At 53.4% G+C, this 26,537-nt stretch overlaps 3 protein-coding genes across 3 annotated transcripts; 1 reads left to right on the top strand and 2 right to left on the bottom strand.

Moving 5' to 3' along the window:
- Positions 1-57: 57 nt before the first annotated feature.
- Positions 58-1,377, top strand: QC763_119010 (uncharacterized protein; the record flags this gene model as incomplete). The annotated part of the gene is made up of 1 exon (XM_062908487.1): positions 58-1,377. One exon carries the CDS (start codon positions 58-60, stop codon positions 1,375-1,377), a length of 1,320 nt encoding a protein of 439 aa, XP_062771593.1.
- A 6,823-nt stretch (positions 1,378-8,200) lies between these two features.
- Positions 8,201-11,553, bottom strand: QC763_118990 (uncharacterized protein). Its single transcript, XM_062908486.1, has 2 exons — positions 9,132-11,553; positions 8,201-8,765 (listed from the first exon to the last, which is right to left on the bottom strand). Exons 1-2 carry the CDS (start codon positions 11,108-11,110, stop codon positions 8,582-8,584), a joined length of 2,163 nt encoding a protein of 720 aa, XP_062771592.1. The 5' UTR covers positions 11,111-11,553; the 3' UTR covers positions 8,201-8,581.
- A 2,911-nt stretch (positions 11,554-14,464) lies between these two features.
- On the bottom strand, positions 14,465-18,426 carry QC763_118980 (uncharacterized protein; the record flags this gene model as incomplete). Its single annotated transcript, XM_062908485.1, has 2 exons — positions 17,524-18,426; positions 14,465-17,453 (listed from the first exon to the last, which is right to left on the bottom strand). The coding sequence occupies exons 1-2, from the start codon at positions 17,964-17,966 to the stop codon at positions 14,465-14,467; spliced, it is 3,432 nt and encodes a 1,143-aa protein (XP_062771591.1). The 5' UTR covers positions 17,967-18,426.
- Between the last annotated feature and the right edge of the window lie 8,111 nt (positions 18,427-26,537).

The following is a 26,537-nucleotide window of genomic DNA, read 5'->3' as shown; positions in this document are numbered from 1 at the left end:
GACATTGTAGCTAGCGACGAAACAGACACCAACGACATCATCAATCACCATTCGCCAATGCAACTCGAAGCCGCTCGGCACATGGGCCACGTTGGTGACGTTGGGTCTGGAGGACAAGGCAGTTTGGTTCCTGGAGCAAGGATACTTTCGCCAAATACATTCTCAGAGACTCCAGACGGTCACCACCCCCCAATCGGCCTCAACATCAACCTTCACTATGACGATGGCAATACCGATGGCACGACGTCCTCGCCCAACCCCAAGGTACATGCGGAAAGGCTTCTATCTGGCGCCGGCACCAGTTCTGACATGACACATGTCATTGATGAGTATTCGCCAAACCATGTTGCTGGCAATCCCAGTGCTTCTCCCCCTCGGGTCGTTACCATGACACAGACCGTCACAGTTCCCCAAGCAGGTGCCGGCTCGGGCTCAGGTACTGGTTCCTATGCGTACGGTGGTTATCAAGGTGCGAATGCCGGCGGCAGCGGTGCTGGGTCATATGACTTTGGTGCCGGAAGTGGTAGCGGCGTGGGCGGAAAAGGGGCTTATGGTGCGGGTGCTGGGAATGGGGGCTCTGATCCTGCGGCATATGGTCCTCCTGGTGGAGGCAATGGCCAAACACTCACTGTCATCGAGACAACAACCATCTGTCTGAGTTCAGCTCAACAGTCGCCGGCAGAAGGCTATGGCAACGGCGGAGGCGGATCACCACCATGTCCAGCAGGCAACGGCAACGGTAACGGGAACGGCAATGAGGCATGTCAACCTTCTCAGCCTGCTTTGCAAGGCCCGCTGGTCGAGACAGTCTTCATCTTGGGCACCCCAAGTCCAATGGCCATTGCTCCAACAAGCTGTCCAGCCGGAGCCGGAGCCGGAGATGGGAACAGAGACGACGGTTCACAATATGCAGCCCAAGCCGCACCTGCACCTCCTCCTCCCCCTCCACCACCACCAGTCTATGTGACAATCACTCAAACAGTCGCTGCACCACCTCCTCCACCCTCCCCAGCCCCTGTTCCGTTGGCGGCTGTTTCGTTTGATCCTCCAGCGTACGCTCCTCCCAACACGGTTGCATACTTGGGAGCCAAGGGCGCGGGTTTGCAGCAACAAGTCGCAGACGAGACTACAACGTCTTTCTACACAGCAATCACTGCTGCTCCCCATTTCCAACAATCAGGGGCAGCGGGCGCATATGGCGACCCACCAGACAGTGATGGTGCAGTTGCGCCGATTCCCGCGATCCCACCGTCGATCTGGGGTGCTGGTCCAGCCCAAGTTACGGCAGCAAAAGCGGCGCAGGATGGCCCGTCTCTTGTGATTCTGTCAGCGGCCCTTGGGTTTATCCTACTGCAGGCTCTTTTCCTCACATTCTAGTCTCCTCTGGTTCCCTGTACACCACCATCACGATGTTAGGTTTAAGGTATTCGCATTATCACAGTTGGAGGTGTATGTTGCTGGTTATGTAGGTCATTATTGCAGTTAGGAGCAGCAGGCATTTTGGCCCTTGCTTGTACTGGTATGATAATGTAACACAAGACAATGAATGTACTTGTCAGTGAATTTCATCTTGAAGGTGGTGGGAAAAGGGAAGAGAGAGTAAGGGGCGTGAATTAGATGGGAATGGATTGATGCTCTTGTCATTTGTTTTCTCCTGACTGTGATGACTGAGACTGTTCATCTGCCGATAGCAGTAAATGAGTCTTTGAAGGGCAGTTCTTGATAGATGAGATATCCCTGGGTAAGAAACTTCTCTCTGTGATGATACACCAGTTCAATCAATCGGCCTGCCATGTCCCCCGCCACCCTTCAAGCTCCATCACACAAGGTTCATCTGACGCAGGTGCAGGTAGAGTTGTTTACTTGAGGGTGTTAGCTGTGTGAGGCGTCGATGTTTACCACACCCTCCACGTAGAGGAGGGTAGAGAAATCAGAGGATAATGAAAATTTCTGTCACGCCCAGACTCTCACACTGGTACGTTAGGGTAAGGGTCTGTTGGTGCAGGCTGATCAGGGCCAGATCAGGATGATCAGCTCAGGGTCCCGGGGGCTATATATATACGGAGGGACTAGATGGGTAGCAGATCGTTCCGCGGTATGCAATGCAAGTCACGTTCGTCGGTATCAAGACTATTGTGATTGAGACCAAGCCATTGTTGTGCACTGTTTAGCCGCACCGAACTAGATTGTCTAGAAGCGCCTTCGACTAGTATCCCTTTCAAGAGGTTCTGGATAGGGGTTCGTCACACTGTGCCACCTCACCAGTGGATGCTGGATAGAGAGAACCTGGGTTCTGGTAGAAGATGAATTGGACTTGCGTGAATTAGCAAAGAATCACACAGCAGTCGAGGGGCACACAAAAAGTCAAGGCAAACAATCTTCTGTTATATATTTCTTTCTCAAACCCAAAGCTGAAACAACACGGGCCGTCAAATACCTGCCTTCCCGTTCCTTCACTGATTCAATAACAATACCCAGATTTTTCCACCGAAAAACATCTCGAAACTGCAACTGAACCTGTGAATGAGTGGGATGACAGATATTGACTGCTCAGAGTTGACCACAAAAGATCAAAGTTTGTAAGCAATCAAAGACTAATTGAACCCAGCAGGCACTCAATGAGTGTACAAAAAACGCCTGTCAGGTGAAGAACTTGATGCCTCGCAAAATGATTGCTTTCTCCCGACCTTTGAGCGACCAAGTCCACTGGTAACAGACGGAAGAGGCGCTTACCTAACAGCGGGAAGGTTGAAGAGGATAACTAAGAAACCTTGGGAGACTGTTAATCTGATGGTCTGATGATTTGGTGAAAGGTCAAACAAGTCTCGCATTCTTGTGTCTCCATATTCAGAATATGTAAGAAATACTATCAGTTGGCCGACAGGTATAGCCGCACCGGCGAAAGTGAGCCACCTAGACGGTATCAATCGCAAATTACTCTCATCATAGTGAGAGACACAAGAAGACGAGACGAGAATGACCGGATGATGAGAGGAGGAGCGTACCATAAGAGTGACGAAATTGTCGTGCAATGTCGAACGAAAGACGAAGAAGAAAAGAAAAAGGAAAATTGTCGAAGATGGACCTGCGGCAGATCCGACCTACCGTTTGGGCAGAAAAGCTAGTGTTTTCCGTCACTGGCTCAGTTTTGTGATACGAGCAGTTTGTGTGGTGTAGCTTTCCTGCAACTGGGGATCGAAAGACCACTGCAGTTGTCCGACGATCAACATCGGCGCCATCGCGGGCTGGATGTTGTGCTGTTGTTGGAGTCGTGTTGCGTTGTGTTGCGAAGTTGGGAAGCAGAAGCAAAAAAAAATTGGCGATTGAGCTTTTGAGGACGTTGAATTTTGCACGTCCGATTAGATAAGCATTTTTTCCTGTGGGTGCGTGGGTTAGGTGTGGGGTTTCAGCTGGCCACGGACCGGCAGTTGTTCCCCCCCTTTCAAGCTCACTGTTCACACTGCTTGCTGTACCCGAACCCTGCAAACACATGCGAGGCAGTGTGACTGGGACTGTAAGTGATGGTCGTCGGCAATGGGCATAACACTGAGCCTAGGAAAAGAGACTGGCCGAGTCTGGTGGTAAAAGGGAAGAGTCCCATCATGGTGATTGGGTGATGATCGTCAACAAATGTGAGACCACACCAAACACAGACACCGGCCACCTTCCCATTCAGCACGACAGCCCTGAAACGTTGCACATCGCAATGCAGAGAAACATGGAATACTAGACTCTTCTGGCTCGGGATTACTGCCGGCAGTCTTCAGCTTGCTTTGTAGATGCATGTTTCTGATTCTCTATGTCCCTGTACCATGGGCATGACTGTGGCAGATGCCGCTGTCCTTGTCTGTTTCAGTGGAACCAGACTGTCGGGAGGGACGTGGTATGTATTGTTCACGTCGCCGAACTTGGCAGGCGTATGGTTTCTAGATTGAGAGGACAGTGTGTTGATTTACCGAGGGAAGGGTGCCCACAGGTGGCCGAGGCAATATGGGTTGTCTGGCAACAGTGTTGACGAGGTGACATCCCTTTCACATGATGTTGATACATGTTGATCTCATAAGTTGATCAGAATTTGAGGGTATCATGAGTCAAATAATATATTATCGTAATAGTTCCCTGAGCCCCACGCCGAACTTTTCTCTCTCATCCCCTTCTCATGTCCCCCAGCCACCAAGCAACGCCAGTAAGAAGCAATCCTCCCCCCAAAGCCACCAGATAAGAATATCAAAATCACAACCCCATGTCCAACTTTTACATACCCCATACACCGCCGTTGATGTCCCAATTGTATTATACAGTTTTGGTGATTGAGCCAGCTCTCTATAGACAAGGTGTACCGCAAGTTCCGCAGGCTCGACCCTCGATGACCCAGGTCTCGAGGCCCTTGGCCGCACATGTAGGGCAACGGACACCGGGAAACTAGCAGAACGGTCAGACAGATGATTCACCCTGGATTATCGGGCTATCGTTGGTCTTTCTTACCAGTCCCTGATCGGTGTTATCTGATGGTTGAGAAACAGTCATCTGGCAGACTGGCGACTGACCACTTGTGATAGACATGGTGAAGGGTGAGGTGACTGTAGGCTTCTGAAGTGTCGCGGTCGTCTTTCTGAGGAGGCTTTGGGTCTAGAGGTTGTAATGACAAAGTTTCAGAGCGTGGGAGTCCGGAATTGAGCGAGTCTCGAGTGCTAGAGATAGGATGAGGTTTCGAAGTGAGGACGAGATATGGCTGTTGTGCTTGAGATGTGACAGATGGCCAAAAAGGATGTTGTAGATACTTATACTTTTGTGTCCGGTGGCGTCAACGTCACAAGCTCCTAGGTTGGGTGTCGAACGAGGCTAACAGCAGGGGGGACAAGAAACGAAGCAACTCGGCTATCACCAACGATTGTCGTCAGTCTCTTGGATTCGAGGCGTTCAGGAACACAACGGGAACTCGTCGTCTGATCGCCGGTGAGTTTCCGGTGGAAGAATACGGGGACATGCAGATAGCATGCTAGTGTTCCAGGTGCCAGTTGGGTTGCCTTGCCTTTTGATAGCCACAGGTGGATTGGTTCCACCGAGGGGTAGGAGACAAGAAGTGACATCTTTGCTCTAGTACAAACAAAGAATAGGGAGAGGGGAAGAAAAAAGGGAAAGGGATTTCGAAGCCCCACAAGCCGGCGGGTAGCAAGGGGAGAAAATGACATGACAGACCCTGGTGAGCTCCGATCTCTCGGCCGTTGTTACGGATGGTGCCGGTTCAGCCACCATTACGCACAACTTACCACACCTACACTACCCACGATTCAAAGATATACCAGGATTGCAAACGCAGAACAGGGAATACGCTCCGGGCCGACTTTGGGGGCACCCAGTACAAGCACAGCACAGTACAGTCCAAGCTTAGGGCAATGGATGCTCATCGAGGGTGCTCGTAGTGTCTCTCAAACAGTGTCGGACCGCGTGATAGCATAGGAAGCGCATACTTCGTACATCAAGTGTCCCCGCCCACCCTAGGCTGTTGATTTCAGGTATTTACACAGGTTGTTTGCATACTGGCACGTTAGCGTTCGAGTGCCTGATCGCAGAATACCTGCAACCAGCCGCGGGTGGCAGCTGGTAAAAGCATGGGAGTTGTGATAGCTCCGATTCGATTCGATGCGTCGTTCGTTTCCCATGTTTTCGTTCCGGTGACAGCCGTTTGAAAATAAAAGACAAAAGCATAAGTTCGGTGAGCAATCGGCTGTCGGCCGTTGGTTTCCGCCTGTGCCACATCCGGTGGTCCAGATCCCGTTCGTTCTTTTTGCCCCCGTCTTCTGTCATGTTTGACCAGGGCAAGCAGACGGATGGATGGTGGTGAGTGGTCATATCGTCGGTTCTGTGCCCCGCCGTTTGAAAAGAGCTCTGCCCTCTCCTTTCCTCCCCCTCAAGTCACGTTTGGTCTTCTGATTAGCGCTCAGACAGATTCCATGGCTCACCCTCTCTTTTCTCTGCTTTCCATCAAGTATTAGCTCAACCGGCTCGCCGAAAGCCTACTCACACTGTGATTCGTGCATGCGCAAGTCGACGACAAGAAGTCGTCACGGAACTGGGGTATCATCAGCGCTCTGCCCCCCTGTGCGCTGCTGGGCTGGTGAGACATTCAGGCTGCGTCTGGCCAATCAGCGCCTCGTGCGGGACGCAAGAAAACAACCGGATTCGACAGCCACCAGTGATTTGCTGGGACTTCAAGGGTTCCCCATCGCTGCAAATCATCACGATCTCGGCACCGCATCCCTGATGAGCTGCGAATGCCATCTGTGAGATCGATTCCATCTCACTTGGGCCCCTCCGATGCTCTTGGCTGCAGGGGAACTACTCTTCTTCAAGGGTCAATGACAGACCGTTTGCTCCTTTTCCTGCTATAAAGCCAGTGCTTTTTTTGGGAGATATCCAGGTAAGAAACACCGCAGACCCCCACTGGCCAAGCTGACCTGGCGGTAGTCTTTGTCTTGACGGTGCGATCATTGCCGCGCCTCACGCAGGCATGACCTACATGCCTGGTGGTTAATCCCGACATGTGCTACGCTTGTGGACTTCAAGACACCATAACCAGCTGGAGACGGTGCAAAGCAGGACAGAGACTCGAACTTTGTATCACAGTCCCATAGCATAGACACCAGACAACGGAAACCTGCGTTTGTTACCACGCCGTCCATGATGGAGGGTTTTGTGGCCTGATATCGGGTTGGTTTGCGATGCAATCGGCCAGCCCTGCCTGGCGGTGAAAGGGTTGTCGATTCCCTCTCACTCAGCACTTTACGCAACCAGCCGGTAATCTCGCGTGGGGGCGGACTGGAGCTTGATCTTTTGTTTTGTTAAGTTGATAAGCTCGTCTCCGGCCGGCCAGAAATGATGGCTCACTTACAACCACCAGTTGTGCGATAACCAGCTCGACGTGGACAGCCGCCGTTGACACCGAAATCCCGAAATCTTCAGAGCGAAGAATGTTCTCTGGCCGTTCATATCAACCCTTCCCACACATTTCGGGTCACACAAAAGTAACTACCCCCGAGAACCGGAACCCCTTCCCGCTTTTCCCTGCTCTTCTGTACTGGGCAGACCACGAAACGGCGCCACGAGGGCATCACAGGGAAGTGTTCCTCGGGTACTGCACGCTAGGTCATGCAAAGCTTGTTACACAGCGGACGCTGTCAGCCAGTGCTTCTACGGGCGAGGGTAACATGAGCCAGACTGTCGGGAACGAATGAGAACTCGCGGAATGGCTCCCTGTTGCAGTTGTGTCTTGTCTGTCACCCTTTTTACCTTGCAACGCCGAGGCGCTGCTTCCTATTGTTGACAAGAGAATCGATACTACCACACAGACAGACAAAGGCACAAGATTCGAAAATACCTCCTATCCATCATGGAGGTACATCTATCCTCTACATCTTACCGTGTGCTAGCTATCTTGTACAGCGCCCGGGTCTAAGTAGCAAATTGCTAATCGTCTGCCTTGCCTGTGCTTGCACCCTCCCCGCCGGTCATTCTGCACATATTGGCTCGAAACTTCTCCAGGTAGTCAGTGTAGGTGCTTCCACCTGGTCCCCTCAACGTTGTGCCACCCTTAGCGGGAGTAGGCTCCGTGGCATCGTCCCGCTTGCAGACAACGGTGATGAGATATCTCTCATTTGGGCGCGGGAGGCAAATGACAGAAATAATGCGGCGGTCTAGATTGGGCTCTGGTGTCTTACGAAGCCGTGGTGACAGGATGACTAGCAGACTTCTTTCTTGTGTATTCATGCCACGACAGATCCGTGTGTACATACGCGGAAACTGTTGCCTTGACATATACGACGCATCACCTATCATACCTATCACTGCTGGAAACCATGCCACAGAGACTAGTTGGGACGGGATACACGGTAGATACTCTGTTGCAACTGGAAACCATACCACGGAGACAACAGTTGGGATGAACGAGATGCTTGATATCAATCAGGATGCCACAAGTGCAAGAGTACACCAAAAAAATATTCAAGACGCAACGTTGACGCCATGCAAATCTCAGTTTTGCTTTGCCTGTTATGTCCTGTCCTAACTAAACAAAAACGTCTGTAATAACAACTTTCATGGGGTATCCTATTCCAAAAGTTTTCCTCCTTATCCATTCCATCCAAGGCTCCCATTGCGAGCTCATCCCATATAGAAGTAAAAAAAAAAAAAAAAAAAAAAATGGTAAATAAATAAACGACAATACCAGATCACCAAATCGCCAACTCCCTCCCGCTTTGATCAAAATGATAAAATGCCTAGTCAAGTGGATATAACGACGAAACAACGCCCGCTTCGCTTGAAAAAAAAGGGGGAAAAGAGAAACTTGCCCTCCCTGATAAAAATTGATGAGAAGGGAATGCTAACCTCCTGAAAACAACAAAACATACGCCAGGATATCTATGCTTCGCTTGCTTGCTTGCCTTGGTATTTTAAAAAAAAAAAGAAAAAGAAAAAAATGGTAAATATGCCAGCAGAAATGAAATGAAATGGTGCAAGATGGCCTCCGGAGTCACACATTCGGCGGCGTGTGTTTTCCCCCCCGGTCAGTTGAGGGTGTTGATTACGCAGGCGTCTCAGCCCGAAAAACCTTCTCAACCTTGACCAACAACTTCGCGTGCTCCGTCTTTCGACGAGTCTTGGACAGTAGGTCAATACACCGGTACCCGGTCTGCAGCCTGTCAAGGCGGATGCAGGCCCAAGCCATGAGGTTGTCGCGGATGGAGGAGCTGTCTTCTACTTTGAATCTGTGCGCGTGTTGCTGTTAGCCACTGCTTGCAATAAAAGGACACAGATGGGCGGGATGAGAAGCGGTGTGGTTTCCGGAACGGAGCGGGAGGCGGTTGTCCGTTGCGTGACATGACGGCGAGGCGGTCAGAAGCAAAGAAATTGTTTTTTCTCGTCTTCCGTATGCCCCCCGTCTGTCGTTCATCTCGCCGGTTCCCGCTCCGCCCAGCCCTCTCCCGGACTTTGTTCTGGCCTCATTCTGCGCTGCACAATTCCGAACGCGCCCGGCTTCCGTGATGTGCAAACGACAACGGCCGGCCAGGACGGAAAGCCGCAGAGGAAAACTCCTCTCCTTCGGTTTCCCCTGAAAGAAAGAAAAAGCGTACCTCACAAAACTCAACCCCTCAATCACATCCTTCACCTCAAAAAAGTCCAACGACTTGCTGTCATACCCCCAATCAGGATTATCCGTCTCCGCCACCACCGTCTCCTTGACCAAATCCTGATTCCCCCCCTTTTGCTTCTCCACATGCAGCTCAACCTTCACCATCGGCCTGAATCTCCTATCCCCCATCACCCCCACCCCGCCTAACTGCCTCCTGTCCCGCGGTAAGGGAATTGCCTGCCCTGCCAGGACGGTAATTCGCAAATCCAATGTTCGCCTGGGGATGTCCTCCACGTCAACGTTTTCGTCACTCAACAGTCCTGGGGGCTTCAACACCCAGCCGTGAGTGTTCGCAAACATGGCGTCGTTGATCATCATCCCTTCGTCAGTGCGCTGCCAGTTCATGGCTACCATTTGGACCCCCCTTCTCCAGTGGAAAGAGGGGTCGGGGTTGCTGCTGTCCACGCGGAGACCCTTGGGGTATATCCTCATGAAGAAGTCGCGGTTGTGTGAGAGGAGGGTTCGGATTTTGGTAGCGTCGTGAGCCAAGGCGTGGAAGCAGTCTTCGCTGAGGCTGAAAATATGGGATGGGGTGCGGGAGTGGAGGGACTGGTGGTCGTCAAAGTGCTCGCTGTGGGTGTAGATCGCCAGGTCGGCCAGGGGCTTGGTAATGGGCGGTTTGGCTCTGATGGAGCTGATTCCGAGCTTCCTCCCGCGCTCAATCTCGTCTTCGACTTGCTTGTCAGATATGCGCTTGACTTTGATGAGGATTTTGTTGTAGAGTTCATTGAGCCTTGGCTGTTGTGTAATGTGGTCGATGTGATCGAATGGCTTGTCGAGGAGGTAGCCGTCCCACTCCTCTTTCATAATTTGGACCATCATCTCTTGGTGTTCCTTGTCGGCGCCAACTTCGAGGGAGACAATGATGGGCAGGGGGTTCCTTTGGAACGCGGTTTCGCGGACGGCGATGCAGACTTCGCGGAAGCTGATCATGGAGGTCATGGTGCCGTGGTGGTGGACGACGGGCTCACCGTTGAATTTGTCCTCCTTGGAGCGAGAGGAGGCCCGGGATCGGCTTCCGACGAGGTCTCGCGGATCGAGGGTGGTAGAGCTTTCTCGCGTTTCTAGAGTCGAAAAGGTGGTTTGGGCGGCGCTTGGACTCCGGCTGTGCTTGGATTCGAGCGATGAGAAGGCGCTTTGGGGGGCGCTAGGGCTACGGCTGTGTCTGCTCATGAGGGCATCGAGCCTTTCAGCCGCAATTCGCGGTATTGAGTTGGATGAAAACTGACGCCGGTGTTCCATTTGTGGCGATTTGGAGGGTGTTCGGGAGGTACTACGGGAGTTGGGATTGTTCCAGACGTCAATCTCTATGCAACGGCAACCGTTGCTGAGAACCTCGCGATAGGCATCAGCCGTGCTGTTGGACGAGAGCTGATTACCATCCAGATATGTGTTATGGCTGCTGCTAATGAAGTAGTTGCTGATCGGTTTTGAGGCGTCTAATTCCTCATGCCTCCTCACGGCAGACCACGCCGACTCATTTTGACTCCATACCCAAAAGAAGTCTTGGAAAGAGTACGACTCTTGGGTCAACGGCTCCACCCATAAGGCGCCCTGTGTTCCCTTGAGAAAGGCCTCGAACTTTTCTCTTCTTAGTGTCTTTTCGGACCCTCGTGCGATGTTGTAGACGTAGAGGATGTGTCTTCTGATGGAGTCATGGCAGGTAAAATGTGGCCGTATATTTCCACCCATCCCAGCCGACATAAGGGCAGCTTGGAGCATGGCCGATCTCCCCTGACTGGGAGCTCCGCGTCGAAGGGTTGTCATTCTGCGAATAAAGTTCCCCTTGCCCTTTTTCTTGGACGGCTCTTCTCGCCCGAACTGCAATCCCACGCCATGCATTAGCCTCCTGCCTGGTAGTATTTCCCAACGGCTTACCAAGAACAAAGAACGGCACAGACTTACCCTTATGCAAAACATTTTGCCTGGCGATTGCCAACTGGCAAAACCCGCCGTCTGAAAATACACAAGCTTCTGGGATTCGCAGTCAAAGGTTCCCGGCAGTCACGGTGCGTGTTGGATGGGGGCCTGTGGCTATCGACACATTGGCTCGTCTGTGAGGCTGGGGGATTGCGGCAGCCAAAGCCAGCCCAGCCGCAGAGTTTGTAGGCGTGCGTAGTCAACGATAGACGGGTATGTACAGCGAGGTTTGGGATGGAGGGAAGAAGAGGTGTGGGAGTGAGAGCCTCGAGCCATGAAGAAAAATAAAGGACGAGGCGGCGCCTTTCTTTTGGGGAAGGGTGGTAGAGGATAAGCACAACGGGGGCAGGGATGTCAGCAGTACCGACGACCAAGCGGAGCCTTGTCCCGCATCAAGAGTTCGCTGCCGCCAATGGATCCACGAGAAATGCCCCGCCCTCCGCTGATCCCTGTCCTACGACCACCACCACCACCACCCACACCACGAGTGGCCCGAAGATACGGTTCAGGGACTAAAACCACACGACGGCTTGACACACAAGCCATATACGCTTTGTAATCCATCCCTCCTCTGGCCAAAGCCGTCAATTCTCAGGTAATCACGTCCACGTCTGGTCCAAGCCATCCGGAGATGGCCCCAAAGCAGCATCAAGAGAGCTGCGTACCGAATCCATCCCCCAAAGTTGGGCGCGCCTGGAGAACAAGGCCTACCTCCCCAGCCCAGCGTAACAGCGATCATGGCTGTGCAACAAACTCGTTCAAAAGGTGGGGAATCTTTTGTTTCTCCAACACAGCAGCGGTCCCTTTTGGGCATTTGCTCACACATTCTCCAACCATTTTGCTGACTTTTTCTCCAGATCGACCACCTGTTCTGCCAAGGAGACTGCTGTTCCCCATCAGCCCTATCGAATCTCGTGCCCTTGGCTCAAGGACATCTCCATCCACTCGATTTTGATGCCTGTCGTGGCTGAGCTGCTGCCAGTCTGTTCGGCCCCTTGATTTAGAGTCTTTCTGAGGACACAGCATCTTACATTAGCTAAGGTAACGTCACTCAAACTTCAGCAAATTGACACCGGCCCAGCCAAGCGCGGTAGAGAAATATCGTTGCGCTCTCTATAGCACTGTGCCGCTGGAATAAGGGGGCTAGTTCAAGCAAAACACATCATCAAATCAACATCGCAGTCGTCGCCGTGGTCGCCTTGGGCAGAAACGAGGCCAAAATGCTTGACCAAACCAATGGACTTCTCCATACCCAATCCAGCACACTGACTTGCCAAACTACTGCTGTAGCAATCACCCACGCGGCGAATGACTACCCACACAGAGTATGTGGTTCAAGTCGCCAACTCGGCCCAGTCCGCATACGCACAGCCTCCTCAGTTTTGAGGCACAGCAGACACCACGCAGGACCCAACCACACAACCGCAACGCAGCAGCTTCGGTCCTGTCCGGCTGGGCCTAGCATCAGTTGCCTTCACGTTCTTTTCCGCAGAATCCGCCGTGTCTCCATCATTTTGACATCTCTCAACTGGGTTGGAGATGCCTGAGGAATATTATCCTCGAACCTGTTGATTCTTGTCACCTGAAGATTCCCACGGCTGGCTACACAAGCGAATACCACCCAAGAAAAGTACCATACAGTAGCGCAGCTGTAGGTAGCTCCCCCGCAAAGAGGACGAAAAGGAACGAGGCACGCACTGCCCTCCCGCAGTTGACGATCAACAACAAAAGCCGAAAGGAACGCCCCGCGGCCGCCATCACGGCCGGACCTTGCGGTGCCCTGTAAACCCATCCGATCTTCGATGTATATCTGCAGGGCCTTCCGAACCTCAGACCCTCGAGCATCTGCAGCGGCATGCCCACTTCCCTCCCCGGTGACACATGTCACAACTGAAAAGTCCGTCTAATATCTACTCAGATCTACCGGTGTGTACTCCAGCAAGGGTTCGCCTAGTCACCCGTCGAATCTCGAGTAGAGAGGGAAGCTTTTAACAGGAGATAATGACGTCTGTTGTCGAACCCAACCCCGAAGATAATCTTTAGACAAGCAGCACAGCCTCGGAGCAGCCTCACCTGCATACAGGTTCTCCACTCCAACGCATATTCAGGGTAGTCAGGTACCAAACCCTCCGCTCCCCCACCACGACCCTGACATTTGACTCAACCACAAAACCCAAACTTGGATTTTCCAGAACGGACGGCGTACTGACCTCTGTCTGGATATGTGACTGTTGCCATCTTCTCGCCGGGATACGCCGGCGGGCCGCTTTGAAACCGACGAGAGAAACATGACACAAGTCTCCCACAAATGATATACCTGGTGACGGGTGGTAAGTAATGGCGACAGTGGGTTCAGCAATCTCACTCGATCATAGTCCTCCATCTAGCTCTCTCTTCCGTACGTTCTTTCGCTCAACTTTCCCATCCCTCGCCCCCCTTCTACCGTACGCCAGTCACCCCTGACACCGGAGACACCGAAAGAACGTTGCTCACCACCCATACACACCACATCTGGAAACAAACATGCAGGAACTCTCCCCAATTCGGAACACCCACCCACACACCACCATCACCACATAAGCAACACGCTGACCCGAAAACTTGGTAACCCGCGCCCATTGGGCAAGTCATCTTTGCAACTAGCTACCCCTAAGCATCCCCCACTCTCACCACAAACACAGAAGCAGAACACAGGCAAAGAACAAAGTGATCACATCTCAAAATGTCTCTTATTCTCCCCCTCAACAACCCCACGCATATACGGAGGTTGGAGGGTACACGAATATGTATATAAATAATACAAGCCAAGTCCCCCTCCCCCTCTCCCACAATCACCACCACACTACTGGGCCAGACCAAACCACCTCCATCCAGAAATCCCCTTCAATATTTCAAAAAAAAAAAAAAAAAAAAAAAAAAAAAAAAAAAAAAAAAAAAAAAACGTCCGTTCCTCTCTTTGTGAACCAAACTCTCCCCTATTCCAACTTCCAACTGGGTATAAATGTATGCTTTCTCTCCTTCCCTACCCCTTAAACAAAATAAAACAAAAGCGCCACTCCCAACAAAAATAAAAATCCGTAAAATGTGCAGATATGTTTCCATGGTAAATGTACAATAGTTCCTACACAGCCTTATTCAAGCCGGTATTAGAAGTTAACAAGTTGCAAGGAAATGCCTGACGGAAAAGTTCGCGGATAGCGATGTGTGATGTGGATGTTCATAATGACGACTGCGACATTCGTCCGTCGGAAAAAAGAAGGAAGCGCCGTCTATGCGGGATATCATGATAAAAAACGACAACGCTAGGAAATAATCATGCGTTTGTGTGTGTGTGTGTGTGGGTGCCCGCTCACATCATCCCCAAATAGGGGCGTTGCGATAGGCGGGCGAGTTGTAGCTATGCAACACTCGGTAGGGAGGTTTTGGTCCATACGAGTTTTGCAAGCTCATACTGCGCTTGCGATAATGTCCTCGTGGCACCTGGGGGTAAGATGCATCTTGGTACCACTGCCCAGCCGAGGCATCAAGCTGACTCCGGCTCCAAGTGCTGGCCGGGGTGTGTTGCTGTTGCGCATACCGCGGTTCATACACTGACTTGGCGGTTGCTGTGTAGCCGTTGGACATGGAGGGAGGATGTCCAGCTTGTGGCCGTCTTGCGAACTGGTTCCACTCATCGTGACTGGCCCGGTGCCTCAAGGGCTGCTGCTGCTGACTTGACCGCATCTGCCATGGCTGAGCGCTGCTAGGGCGCTTGATGACATCCTCTTCGTGCTCCTGGACTGAGCTGAGTGAGCCCCGCCTGCTGCCACCATTCATCGATGTGTATGAAGGCTGGCGGGAAAGTCCGCCGTACTCGGACTGAACTTCCCAGGCGGGGGGCCTGTTGCTCGACTGACGGAATGCTGAAAGGCGGCGGGGATCCATTGTGGGTGCAGCAGAGGGCAGAGCCGCGTCCGGAATCATTCCTTGCTGGTATGATGGGTAGCTGCGAATACTCTCCCTGCTGGGCTTCCTCGAGAGGGATTGAGCAGCAGGATAGCTCTGAATGCTCTCGCGGCTGGCCGTGCGGTGAAGACTCGAGTTGGAAGACTGTGATCGTAAGGGCGGTGGCACGCGGAGGGACATCTGGCGCCTCGTCGCCATACTAACCGGAGGTGGTGTGTTGGTCTTGCTGCTCATGGACATCGCCTTGGCGAGTGGGCTAGGAAGCAAGGGTGATGGAAGCGAAGCAAGCAGTTCGGTGTGCGCGATGGCATACCTCGTATCCTCCTGGTCCTCGTCTGGGGGCGAGTAGATGACTGCACGACCACCCACCAGAGCATCAAGTGTCGCTTCGTGAGAGTGCCTAGGCGAGCTGTTGGCAAATTCAGAAACAAGCCGTGGCCTGCCATCCATGCTCCTTCGGTTCTCAAGACTCTGCCGAGCTACTACAGGCTTCCGCACGATGGGCTTCTTCGGCATAACTTGCGAGGCGACGTGGGCAATGTGCGTGGGCACAGAGTGCATGGTTTGCCTCCACGAACTCTCCTTTGCGCTGTGCTCTGCTCCTGATTCAGCAGTAGCAGGGGGCTTCTGAGCCGTGTGAAGGGCATCGAGACTAGCCTCCATGCTTCCAACACTGAAAATGGTCTTCAGAGTATCCAAACTGGCTCGAGGCCTCAGTGCCAGCCTCTTGGTTGTTATGGGAAACCTGCCATTGTGCTCCTGAAGCTTGCTTTCCACCTCTCTCGGTATCGACGGAATGGCGTTCTGCCCAACAGCATGTGTCGCATGGGCTTCCAGTGGGCCAGCTGCAGAGCGACGAGCACTGCTTAGGAGTCTCTGGAGTCTGTTGGGTTTCTGAGGCTTGGTCCCAATGCTCAAGGTAGAGTTGTCAGACTTTGACGATTTGGCACTGACAGGAGTGGGGACAGATTCGGGAGACGCTGGTCCGCGATCACGAGATCGGAGGTTCTTGATTGGAGTCAGAGAAAGCGGCTCCCTAGAGTTTCCCGCTCTGTTGAGGCTACTCTCCGGAGCTAGGTTGCTGGTGGAGCGGCTCGATTGTCTGGCAGACCTTGGGTTGGGCGACGGACCCGGGCTCTCGCGGCGAGCATCTTTCGGAGGTACTGGAGGAGGCGGTGCTTCTCTCGGTGGTGCTATGACATAGGCGGGCACAATCTGCTCCCGCTCATCGGATCTGACTGAGCTGCTCCGGCGGTTTGCTTCCGACCGGCCCTCAAGCGAGCGCATGCTCTCCTTCTTAGAAGGTTGATCCTTCGCCTTGAAGGAGCGGAGAGAAACATTGGAGCTATAGCCGGAATCGGCTTTTGTCAATGGCTTGTGCGGGGATTCGGGGGAGGGGCTCGTCGTCGAGATGAATCCGCTGTCGCTTCTGGACAGAGCCTTGGTCGGAGTGACTTGAGATGGCTTTGCACTGGGATCCAGACGAACGTCCAGAATCTCGGCAGCTGCAATCTCCGACAGAACATCATCCTCGAACAGTGAATCCTCCTGGGCGGTATGCTTGGATGTGGTCTGCAGTCGCGGGCTTGTCGGAGGAGATAAACGGACAGAGAGCGGGCTGATGTTGACTTCCTTCAAGTATTGTCGAGTGCTCGTGACAGAGACGCCGTCAGAGACAACGCTTGTCTGCTGGCTTACAACGGTCGTGGTCGTGTGACTGAGTCCCGCAGCATCTGGCTGTTGTTGTGTCGGTGGTAGTGCAGCGGTAGTGGGGTTTGTCGTGCTGCTCTGGTCCGAAGCTGTCGTGTTGGCAAAGTAGTCATCATCTCCCCCCAACTTGAACCGACTTCCACCTTTTCTCTCCACCTCCGGACTCGAAGGGCTGGCGGGCCCGTTCGTGATACGCAAAGAACCCAACTTATAACCACCAATTGACTGGTAATCTTCCTCGCGCGGCGTTACCGCTCTGGGAATCGACCCGATATCATCAAGCCGAGGCGGCATAGAAACAATTCCATCTCGGTACGAGTCGAAAGACGGTTGCCTGGACAGACTTGGGGTAGGAGGGTGACTATATCGTGGATTGAATCTCGGTTGTCCGGGAACGCTGCGCATCGAATTTGCTCGGGTAGCAACGCCTGGCGTTTGGATGATGGATCTTCGTCGAACAGGCATGTAGAGCGAGACTTCCGAGTTGGCACGGGTGACCGAGGTGCTCGGAGGGTTCGTCGGATTGGAGCTCTTCCACGTCGTCTCGGTGACAACCGTCATCCGATTCTCTGACATGGTCGTCGCATGTTCAAGCCCTGGTTCTTCGACGAGATTCAACAAACGCTTAGCCTCATATGACGTCAAGTTATAGTTCCAAGATGTCCGGGTTCTAGGTTCGGATGACCACCTGTGCAGACAGATGTTAGCAAGACTTTCAAGACCCAGCAATAGCAATCGCCCACAGACACAGAACGTACTCCTCAGGCTCGGGCGGCCCATAGTATGCGACTGCCGACTCATACGTCAACGAGTTGGCCCTGTTCATCAGATCCACCATCCTCGATCCCGACCCAATGCTATCCCGATGGTCAGCGTCAGGCACAACTTGGGTTGACCTCACGCGGAACAGGCTTCTTCGTTTGGATTCCTGTTGCAGAGCTGGGACTGATGTGAACGAGGCACTGCGGCCGTTGCGTGTCTGGGCAGTGTCGGCCTGGTCAAAAACCGATGAGGTTGGGGTAGAGACTGGCGAGGGAGAAGACAATGGAGGATCTGGCAGTGGGCGGTTGGAGTATCTCTTGGGGTTATTTGAGGAGCCGCTGGGGCTCAGCAGACCGGCTGTGGCATGATTGTTGGTTTTCGGCTTGGACAGCTTCTGGGAATACCTCCGGGCTGTCTCAGTGGACTGGGCGTTTCCCATGGTGCCAGGAGTGGGCTATGGGGCAGTAGCCCACCGAGGGTCGACGGCAAGAGTGTTGCTATGCGGAGATTGCGGGTGCCATGCCGTTCCAATGCTGTGTGGTCCAGGAGTGATGTGCCGCGGTGAGGTTCTGTCTGGGGGGCTATGGGAGAGCAATCAAGTCAAGACACGGGGCGAGAGCAGCCGGCTGTCGGTTGGGAATAATTCGGAAACGGGGGGTGGTGGGTGGGAAGGAAAGGAAAAAGCTGAACTGAAAGAAAGGGAGTTGGACAGCCACACAAATGGGCCCAGCAGAAACCAGCCTGCCCTGGCTCAAAGGATGGCGTGTTTCCTGGGGTTTGTCTGGCCTCTCGCTCTGGCGAGGCTGGAAAGAATCCGAGACGTATAAGTAGACGTCGAAACACGACTGGAAGAAGGCAAGAAGATGGGAGCAAGACAAGAGAGGGACTGGATGGGGCGCGGTTGCTTTGTAGATGTAACAAGTCTTGGTTGTTACATGAGGTGCATGCGCCTGAGCCAGGGAACCCTCCCTGCCCCCTTCCCTTCTGTTCAGGGAGCACAGGAGCAAGAAAGCGGGGCTGCCCAGAGCGAGACGTTGCGCCAGCTCCATCGTTGAGAGATCAGTGAGACTGGAGAGCGTCTGATCCCAGCCTACAGACGTCTCTTCCTGCACCCGCCAACCTCCCTCCTGCTTCGGTCTGGCTGCGCGGCGAGAAAGGGCATGTTCAGGTCTGTCGTATATTTGACAGATGGGGATGCATGGCAGGGTGCTCCAGTGCTCCAGTGCTCCAGATTCAGTGCCCGCATCTTGGTTCCCTTGCACCTGTTCCTGCTACCACCATAAAGCCTGATTTGTCCCTTGCAATGATACACGACCTACCAAACAAGACGGGTGGCCGGACAGCCAATGAGTCGAACAACATAATCTATTCTCTCTTGCTCTACAATCTCGACATACCATGAAGACCAGGCCTGAACAGACCAAGATCAGGACTCGGTGAAGCGGGGTCCTTCAGTGTTGGCGATATCTGTTTCAGATGGGAGAGCTCCGGAAATCCACCCCTCGTGCCGTCTTTACATGTCCCAATTGGGCACTGTTGAGGACCTTGTCCCAGTGAGCTTGCCCCAAAATGGCTTCGATGTCTGCCTCCGGTCAGTTGGCCAATTCCCGCTATATCACCGGCCATCTCACAAGATGGCAGCGCAATTTTATATGGCGAGATATCTTGGCACGAGGTGAGTACAGGCTTGGGGCCTTGTCAAGCTGATAGTCACCCAGCAAGAGTCCTACCATGTCGCAGCAGCGACGAGATCTCTGGGTTTTCTGGAATTTCCATGATGCAAAGCAACTGTTGATCGTGTCTGTGAAAGCCCGGAAGCTCGGCTCCAGGGTGGGCTGGGGGGTTGAGGAGGAGGAGGGGAGACTTCAGTGGTTGAACGACCAGCCAAGGCCACAATGCCACGCAATTTCAAGATGTGATCTCCGAGTTCTCGATCCCGCTGATTTTCTCTCTTCTTCATCAAACCCCCGCTTGGCGCCCGTCAACCCCCCCGCAAGTGGGGAGGGGGTTAATCTTCTGAGCCTCCCTGTTCGGGATGTAACCCTGTGCGCGAAACGTCATCAGCCTGGAGAAGCAGCAACACCCGAGCGCGTCTCTTGGACATCGTGGACATTTTCCAGAGTTCAGGACTTGCGCGCGTTTCGAGGCCCAGATTGGAGTCACAACTGCCGCCTCCGGCAACGCCATCTGCACTTCTGATTCGGGCGGAGAGGTACCATCTCCGGGAATTCCCAACGCACTCCCGAGATTCTTCGTGTCCGAGAATGCCCCACACCCGGGGTCGGTCGTCGGCCAAGCCAAGACCGATCGATCGGTGTGTGGTAGGTGTTCTCTCCCACCGTCGACAGCTTGTTTTGCTTTGTTGACTTTGACCCTCCATCGACACGACAACCAGTTTTTTTGCACAACTGTCGAGCAGAAAAGCGGTAAAAATGGCGGGGACATACATGCAACAGCTATCAAGAGGAAGAGTCTGCATGAAGTCAAAGTGGAATAGCATGAGGGGTTGGAGGACCCCTTCGACACGTGGTGAGACATGGAGCGCCCATTCACCAAGAAAACTCTTATTTTCTCACGCTACTGCTGATTGCTGGCAGGAGGAATTGCAGTCTTTCAGAGTCGAGGCCCGCCGGTCGCCCGTCGAGACACCTGCGTCGTCGTCGGGTCGGATGCTGTCGAGGATCGTGGTTTGACAGCATGAAGCTGAAGCTTGCAGAGAAAACCCACCCACCAAGTCGGGCCTCTCACCGAGCGCTTTTCTCTCCGAACACCACCACCACCACCTTCCACACCCCCTGTCTCTGCAGGATGCCCCCGCCATTCAAAGGGCGGCTCAGCGCGAAGAAAAGCACAGGGCAGGTTCGGATGTCGACGCCAACACCGATTCTGACATCATCTGTTTCCAGTGATCCGACCAAGAATCCCCTCTCCCATCAAATAGCCAGGATTTTCTCCTCTTCCAGCAACCTGTTTTGTTCCGCTTAATCAAGGGATGTATATCACGACTCGAATCCTGTCCGTTGGCTGTATTACTCGATCGAAATTCAGTCAAATCCGGGCAACCAAACCAGCCCTGTAAGAATGCATGAATTGCTTGGTGCTTGCAAGGCTCACCGGCAAAATGGCACCCTGAAACCAAGGGACGGGCAGCAAAGAGGACACAATGGCAGAAGCAGAGCATCATCAGCCCGTCAATATTAGCCATTTTGATATTCACCGTGCAGTTGATTCATAGGATGAACCCAACTCTTGTGTCCTGATGAACTGCCGGGTCGTGTCAGTGTGATCCCTTCGGTTTCTGCAGCCTCCACCAACCACCTCCCTGTTTCTGTACGGAGATATCTTCCGTACGGTTCATCTCTCCCTCTCCTTGCCGCGTCTAATCGCTTTGACAATTTTTTTTTTTTTTTTTTTTTTTTTGGCGCGAGGTTGATCAGACGACAAACCTCACTGCCGCCGCTGAAACAAAAAGGAGGTCCAAACTCCATACCCAAGCCCCCTGAAACAACTTCATCGACACGACAGACTATTTCGGCAGTCGGGCACGCTACACCACATCATTGAGATTCTAGAATCTTTTTGGTTATTCTTGGCGATTTTTTTATTTTTATTTTTTTTTTATTTTTTTTTATTTTTTTTTTTATTTTTTTTGGACACTTTGACGTCTCTTGGAACCCCACCAGCAATAGACTTTGGGGGGCAAGCCTCATGATCTGGTGTCGTGCATCGCCGGGTTTGGTAGCTGAAACGTGGGTGTTGAGATCCCCTTGATTGATCTGACGGAGGGAAAAGATCTGGGGAGCCCTGACAGGCTGAAAGGCTTGCTTTGGGAAAGATCTTGGGTTTGTTTTGAGGGGGTGGTGAGCCCCTGGTGTGTTTACTGCCAAATGAGCCTCAGTAGAATATTTATCAACACATCAAAAGGCCCAAGACATACCTCTTTCCATGTCACTCCCATAGCATCACACAAAACACCATCCCAAAAACAAACCACCTAGTGTAAGCATCTGTGTATAACTTCACAGACTCAATCGATTAAAAACTACCTACAAACTCAGGGTACCGTGTATTCCAAAACAAACAACGGGGTAAGGGGGGTTAACACCCTCTTCGCCGCCGTCAGAATAAAACAAAAACAAACATTTGTAATTTTTCAAGAAGTGAAACCCCTTTCTCTCTTTTCCTTCTTTAAACAAGAATGCCAATCTTTCTTGAACCCCTTCCTTGCACTTTCACTCCCCATTTCCCTGATTTTCCTTATCTTTTTCTCAAACTCCATCCAAAAAAAAAAAATCACCAAACATACTCATTTCTTAACCTCCCTTGAAAATTCCACCAAACTGAAAAGATTCCTCCCTCAAAAAAGCCCCCCTGTGATAAGAATACTCAAAACATCCGGAAAAGATATGCTCTCAAAAATTAAAGAACATAATCCCTCACGCCCCTAAACCTCGCCCTAACTGTCGCCGTCGCCGTCGCCGTAGCCGTGACATCCGTCTCTGCCGTGGCAGTTACCTTATCCGTAGCGGTAGCGGTAACGACAACAATGACTGGGTCGTTTTGGCCTTGTCTCTTCTCTACCCTGCCGCCATCGTCTTCCTGCCCATTGGCATTACCGACTCTCCCGTCGTCAGGGTTGGGAATTCTTCTACCCCCCAAAGAAGGAAGCAACTCCGTCACCCCAGGCCTCCAACTCTCCGCCACCGTCCTGCACGCTGCACCGATTGGTGTGGCAGTTGCGGCGACGGGGAAACGAAACTCGTTGGCGGAGAGCGAGACGGAGCAGTCTTCGCCGCCGTTGGGAACAAACTCGTTACCGAATTCAGAGCCCGTCTCGACGTGGGAGTCGGAAGTGAGACCATCTCCAGAAAATACAATGCCCTCTTCCTCGCCGCCGCCTGGCACAAACTCATTGCCAAACTGGGAGCCAGTCACAGAGCCAGCGGTGCCAAGCCCAGTTCCTGCCTCGTTGTTGCCGTTGTCGAAAATGAAGACATTGTCTCCTTCCGTCAGTGGGCCAGGCGCTCCTTGTCCAGTGATGGGAGCGGAAAAGTCGGTCCCCTCTTCTTCCCCGCCACCAGGGACAAACTCTGCTCCGAACTGAGACTCAGTCTCTCCAACCCCATCCCCAACTCTCGCTCCCGCTCCTCCGGAAGTAAACTCTGTCCCTTCCTCTTCACCGCCCCCGGGAGCAAACTCTGCTCCAAAGCCGCCTGCTGCTCCGCCTTGTTGGCGGGCTGGTCGGGCGGTGGATGAGGATGATGAGGAGGAAACTGAGCTGACGGGCATGCTGATTCCTTGTTGTTGTTGGGCGGGGATGGTGAAGCGGCCGGACGTACCGCCGAGACCGAGTGGTACTCTTGCTGGTGGTGTTGTTGAACTGGATGTGGTTGAAGAGCTTGAGCTAACTCTGCCTTGGGAAACAGAAATGGACGCTTGGCCTGGTGCTCCGGCTCGGGCTCGCACAGGAGTCACAGAGCTTGAAGTGCTCGAGCTGGGAGGACCAGCCGCTCCTCCAGCACCAACGTTCACCGAAGCAGAAACCGGCAAAGCGCCCACTCCGACATCAACCGAAGCGGACACAGGTCCAACTCCAAAAGCTTGTCCACTCAATGGCAGTCTCCGTGCTGCTGCCGCCCTCGAAGCCGAAGCCGAAGCCGAAGAGGCGGACGCGGCCCTTGCCGAACTCTCTGCTCTCAGAGCACTGAAAACCGCCGCAGCCGTAATCACATCATTGCCCCCTATCCCAGCTGCGCTCAAGAAACTCGCCCTGCTTGCACTGCTCACACTCGCCACAGAAGCGACGCTCGCCCTGCTCGCGCTCGCAAGTGACGCACTGCGCACACTGGCACTGCTTGCGCTTCTCTGACTGGCAAACACTGACGCTGCGGTGATAACCACTGGTACGGTGGTGCCAGAGATGGAAACCATGACGCTTCCTGTTGTTGTAGCAGAAACAATACCCACGCTTGTGCCAGAGACGTCAATCTCGACGATGATGGCCTCGCCTTGTTGACGTCCAGCTTGGGCCTGCGAGACGGCGGCCGAGGCTTGACGGGCGGCGCCATTGACTGTGAGGTCGACAGTTGTTGTGCGAGTGGTGGTGAAATCTACTATTGTTGTGCGGGTTGAGGTTGCGGTGGTGGAGGAGGAGAGGATGGAAACGCGGAAGATGGAGACAGTGGAGGTGGAGGTGATGGTGTTGGTTGTTGAGGTGGTCTGGATCATGTGTTAGTTTCACAGGCGAAAAAGAGGGCGCTCAGGGGGCGGCGTTCAGGGGGGACATACCGCGGAAGTTGTGGTGGTGGTGCTGGATGTGCCGGTTGTAGTTGTCGACGAGGTGGATGTGGAAATGGTTGTCGTAGTGGAGCTGGATGTGCTAGTTGTTGTGGCCAGGGAGGTCGAGGTGCCGGTTGTGGTTGTGCTGGCTGAAGTGATGGTTGTTGAGATGGTGGAGGTACCAGTTGTGGTTGTGCTAGGCACGGTGGTGGTTGTTGAGGTCGTCGCCGTGCCAGTGGTTGTTGTGCTGGATGTGCTGGTGGCGGTCGTCGACGTCGTTGCGGTGCCGGTAGTTGTGATGCTGGATGTGCTGATGACCGTTGTTGATGTTGACAATGTGGACGTCGTCCGTGTGGTGGATGTCTCCGTTGTGGTGCTGCTTGTGGAGATGATGGTCACTCTGAAGACGGAGACGGAGCTGGAGCTGGTGCTCGTTGTTGTTGTCGTCGTCGTCGACGTACCCGTGGTAGTGGTGCTCGCTTGGGTGAGGGTAGTCGACGTGGTTGACGTGCCAGTGGTAGTGGTGCTAGTTGTGCTTGTCGTCGTCGTCGAAGTTGTCGCCGTGTTTGTCGATGTGGAAGTCTGCGTGCTGGTGGTGGTTGTGGACGTCGTGGCGGTGCCAGTGGTAGTTGTGCTGCTTGTACTGGTGGCAGTCGTGGACGTTGTGGTGGAGAAGGTGGACGTGGTGCTTGTTGTGCTTCTTGCCGTGGTGGACGTCGTGGTGGAAAAGGTGGACGTGGTGCTTGTTGTTGAGACGCTGGTGGAAGTGCTACCGCTGATGGTGACTCTGATGACGGTAGCGGAGGACGTGGTGGTTTCTGTGGTGGTCGTCGAGCTGGTTGACGTGTTCGTGGTGGTTGTGCTCGTAGTTGCCGTGCCAGTGGTGGTGGTACTGCTGGTGGATGTCCCCGTTGTTGTGGTGCTGGCCGAGGTGAGCGTGGTTGAAATCGTCGTTGTGCCCGTGGTTGTTGTGCTGGCCTGGGTGGTGGTGGTCGAGGTTGTTGATGTGCCAGTGGTCGTCGTACTGCTTGTGCTCGTTGCCGTGGTTGTTGTGGAGACGGTCGATGTGGTGCTCGTCGTGGAGACGCTTGTTGACGTGCTGCTGGTTGTTGCGATCGTAACCCTGATCACCGTTGCCGAGGAGGTGGTGGTTGACGTGGTTGTCTCGGTGGATGTGGAGGTGGTTTGGCTGAGCGAGGTGGACGTAGACGTTGTCGTCGTCGTAGTGCTAGATGTTGCCGTCCCGGTGGTGGTGGTGCTGCTTGTCGACGTGGTTTGGCTCGTGGATGTGGTGGTTGTGGTGGTGCTTGACGTCGCCGTGCCGGTACTCGTAGTGCTGCTCGTTGTGGTGGTTCGACTGACAGAGGTGGACGTGGAGGTGGTGGTTGTCGTGGTACTGGAAGTCGACGTCCCCGTCGTCGTCGTGTTACTTGTCGAGGTGCCGGTAGTTGTCGTACTGGTTGTCGATGTCCCCGTCGTCGTCGTGCTGCTCGTTGATACCGAAGTTGTCGTGGTTGTAGTACTGCTTGTTGACGTGCCGGTGGTGGTAGTGGAAGTTGTCTCGGTGCCAGTAGTGGTGGTTGAGCTCGTCGACGTGCCAGTGGTAGTCGTGCTGCTCGTTGAAGTGGTCTCAGTCACAGACGTCGAGGTTGTTGTGGTAGTCGTTGAGCTTGTTGACGTGCCGGTGGTCGTGGTGCTGCTTGTTGACGTAGTTTGGCTGACCGACGTGGAAGTGGTCGTCGTAGTCGTCGAGCTCGTTGACGTGTCGGTAGTTGTGGTATTACTCGTGGAGGTGCCAGTGGTTGTTGTGGAGGTTGTCGAAGTCCCAGTGGTGGTCGTGCTGCTCGTGGAGGTGGTCTGACTCACGGATGTGGAAGTGGTGGTGGTTGTCGTGCTGGAAGTCGATGTCCCTGTAGTCGTTGTACTGCTAGTAGATGTGGTTTGACTTGTAGATGTGGAAGTTGTGGTGGTTGACGTCGTTGAAGTGCCAGTCGTGGTGGTTGATGTTGTCTCGGTGCCAGTTGTGGTGGTTGAGCTCGTGGACGTGCCGATGGTGGTTGTGGTGGTTGAGCTTGTCTCAGTGCCGCTCGTGGTGGTCGACGTTGTCTCAGTGCCAGTGGTAGTTGTGGTGGTTGAGCTCGTGGATGTGCCAGTCGTGGTTGTCGAAGTTGTCGAAGTGCCTGTAGTTGTAGTCGATGTTGTGGAAGTGGCTGTGGTAGAGCTTGTTGATGTACCAGTGGTTGTTGTTGATGTTGTTGACGTGCCTGTGGTCGTGGTGGACGTTGTGGACGTGCCCGTGGTTGTGGTTGAGCTTGTTGATGTACCGGTAGTTGTTGTAGATGTTGTAGATGTGCCGGTAGTCGTCGTTGACGTAGTCGTCGAGGTAGTTGAAGTGCCTGTGCTGGTTGTCGTAGTCAAACTTGTGGATGTACCAGTGGTGGTTGTGGACGTCGTTGAGGTGCCAGTGGTGGTCGTTGAAGTTGTTGAAGTGCCGGTAGTAGTGGTCGAGCTCGTGGACGTGCCGGTGGTGGTTGTAGAGCTGGTCTCCGTGCTGGTTGTCGTCGTGGAAGTGGTAGATGTGCCGGTGGTTGTTGTGGAGGTGGTTGTCGAGGTCGTTTCCGTACCGGTAGTTGTTGTAGACGTTGTAGATGTGCCTGTAGTTGTCGTCGACGTAGTCGTGGAACTGGTTGACGTGCCAGTGGTAGTTGTGGAAGTCGTTGAAGTGCCAGTG

Source organism: Podospora pseudopauciseta, chromosome 1 (genome assembly GCF_035222475.1).
Source record: "Podospora pseudopauciseta strain CBS 411.78 chromosome 1, whole genome shotgun sequence".
NCBI lineage: Eukaryota > Fungi > Ascomycota > Sordariomycetes > Sordariales > Podosporaceae > Podospora > Podospora pseudopauciseta.
The sequence above is the reverse complement of the archived record's forward strand: the minus strand, read 5'-3'. Positions and strand labels throughout refer to the sequence as shown.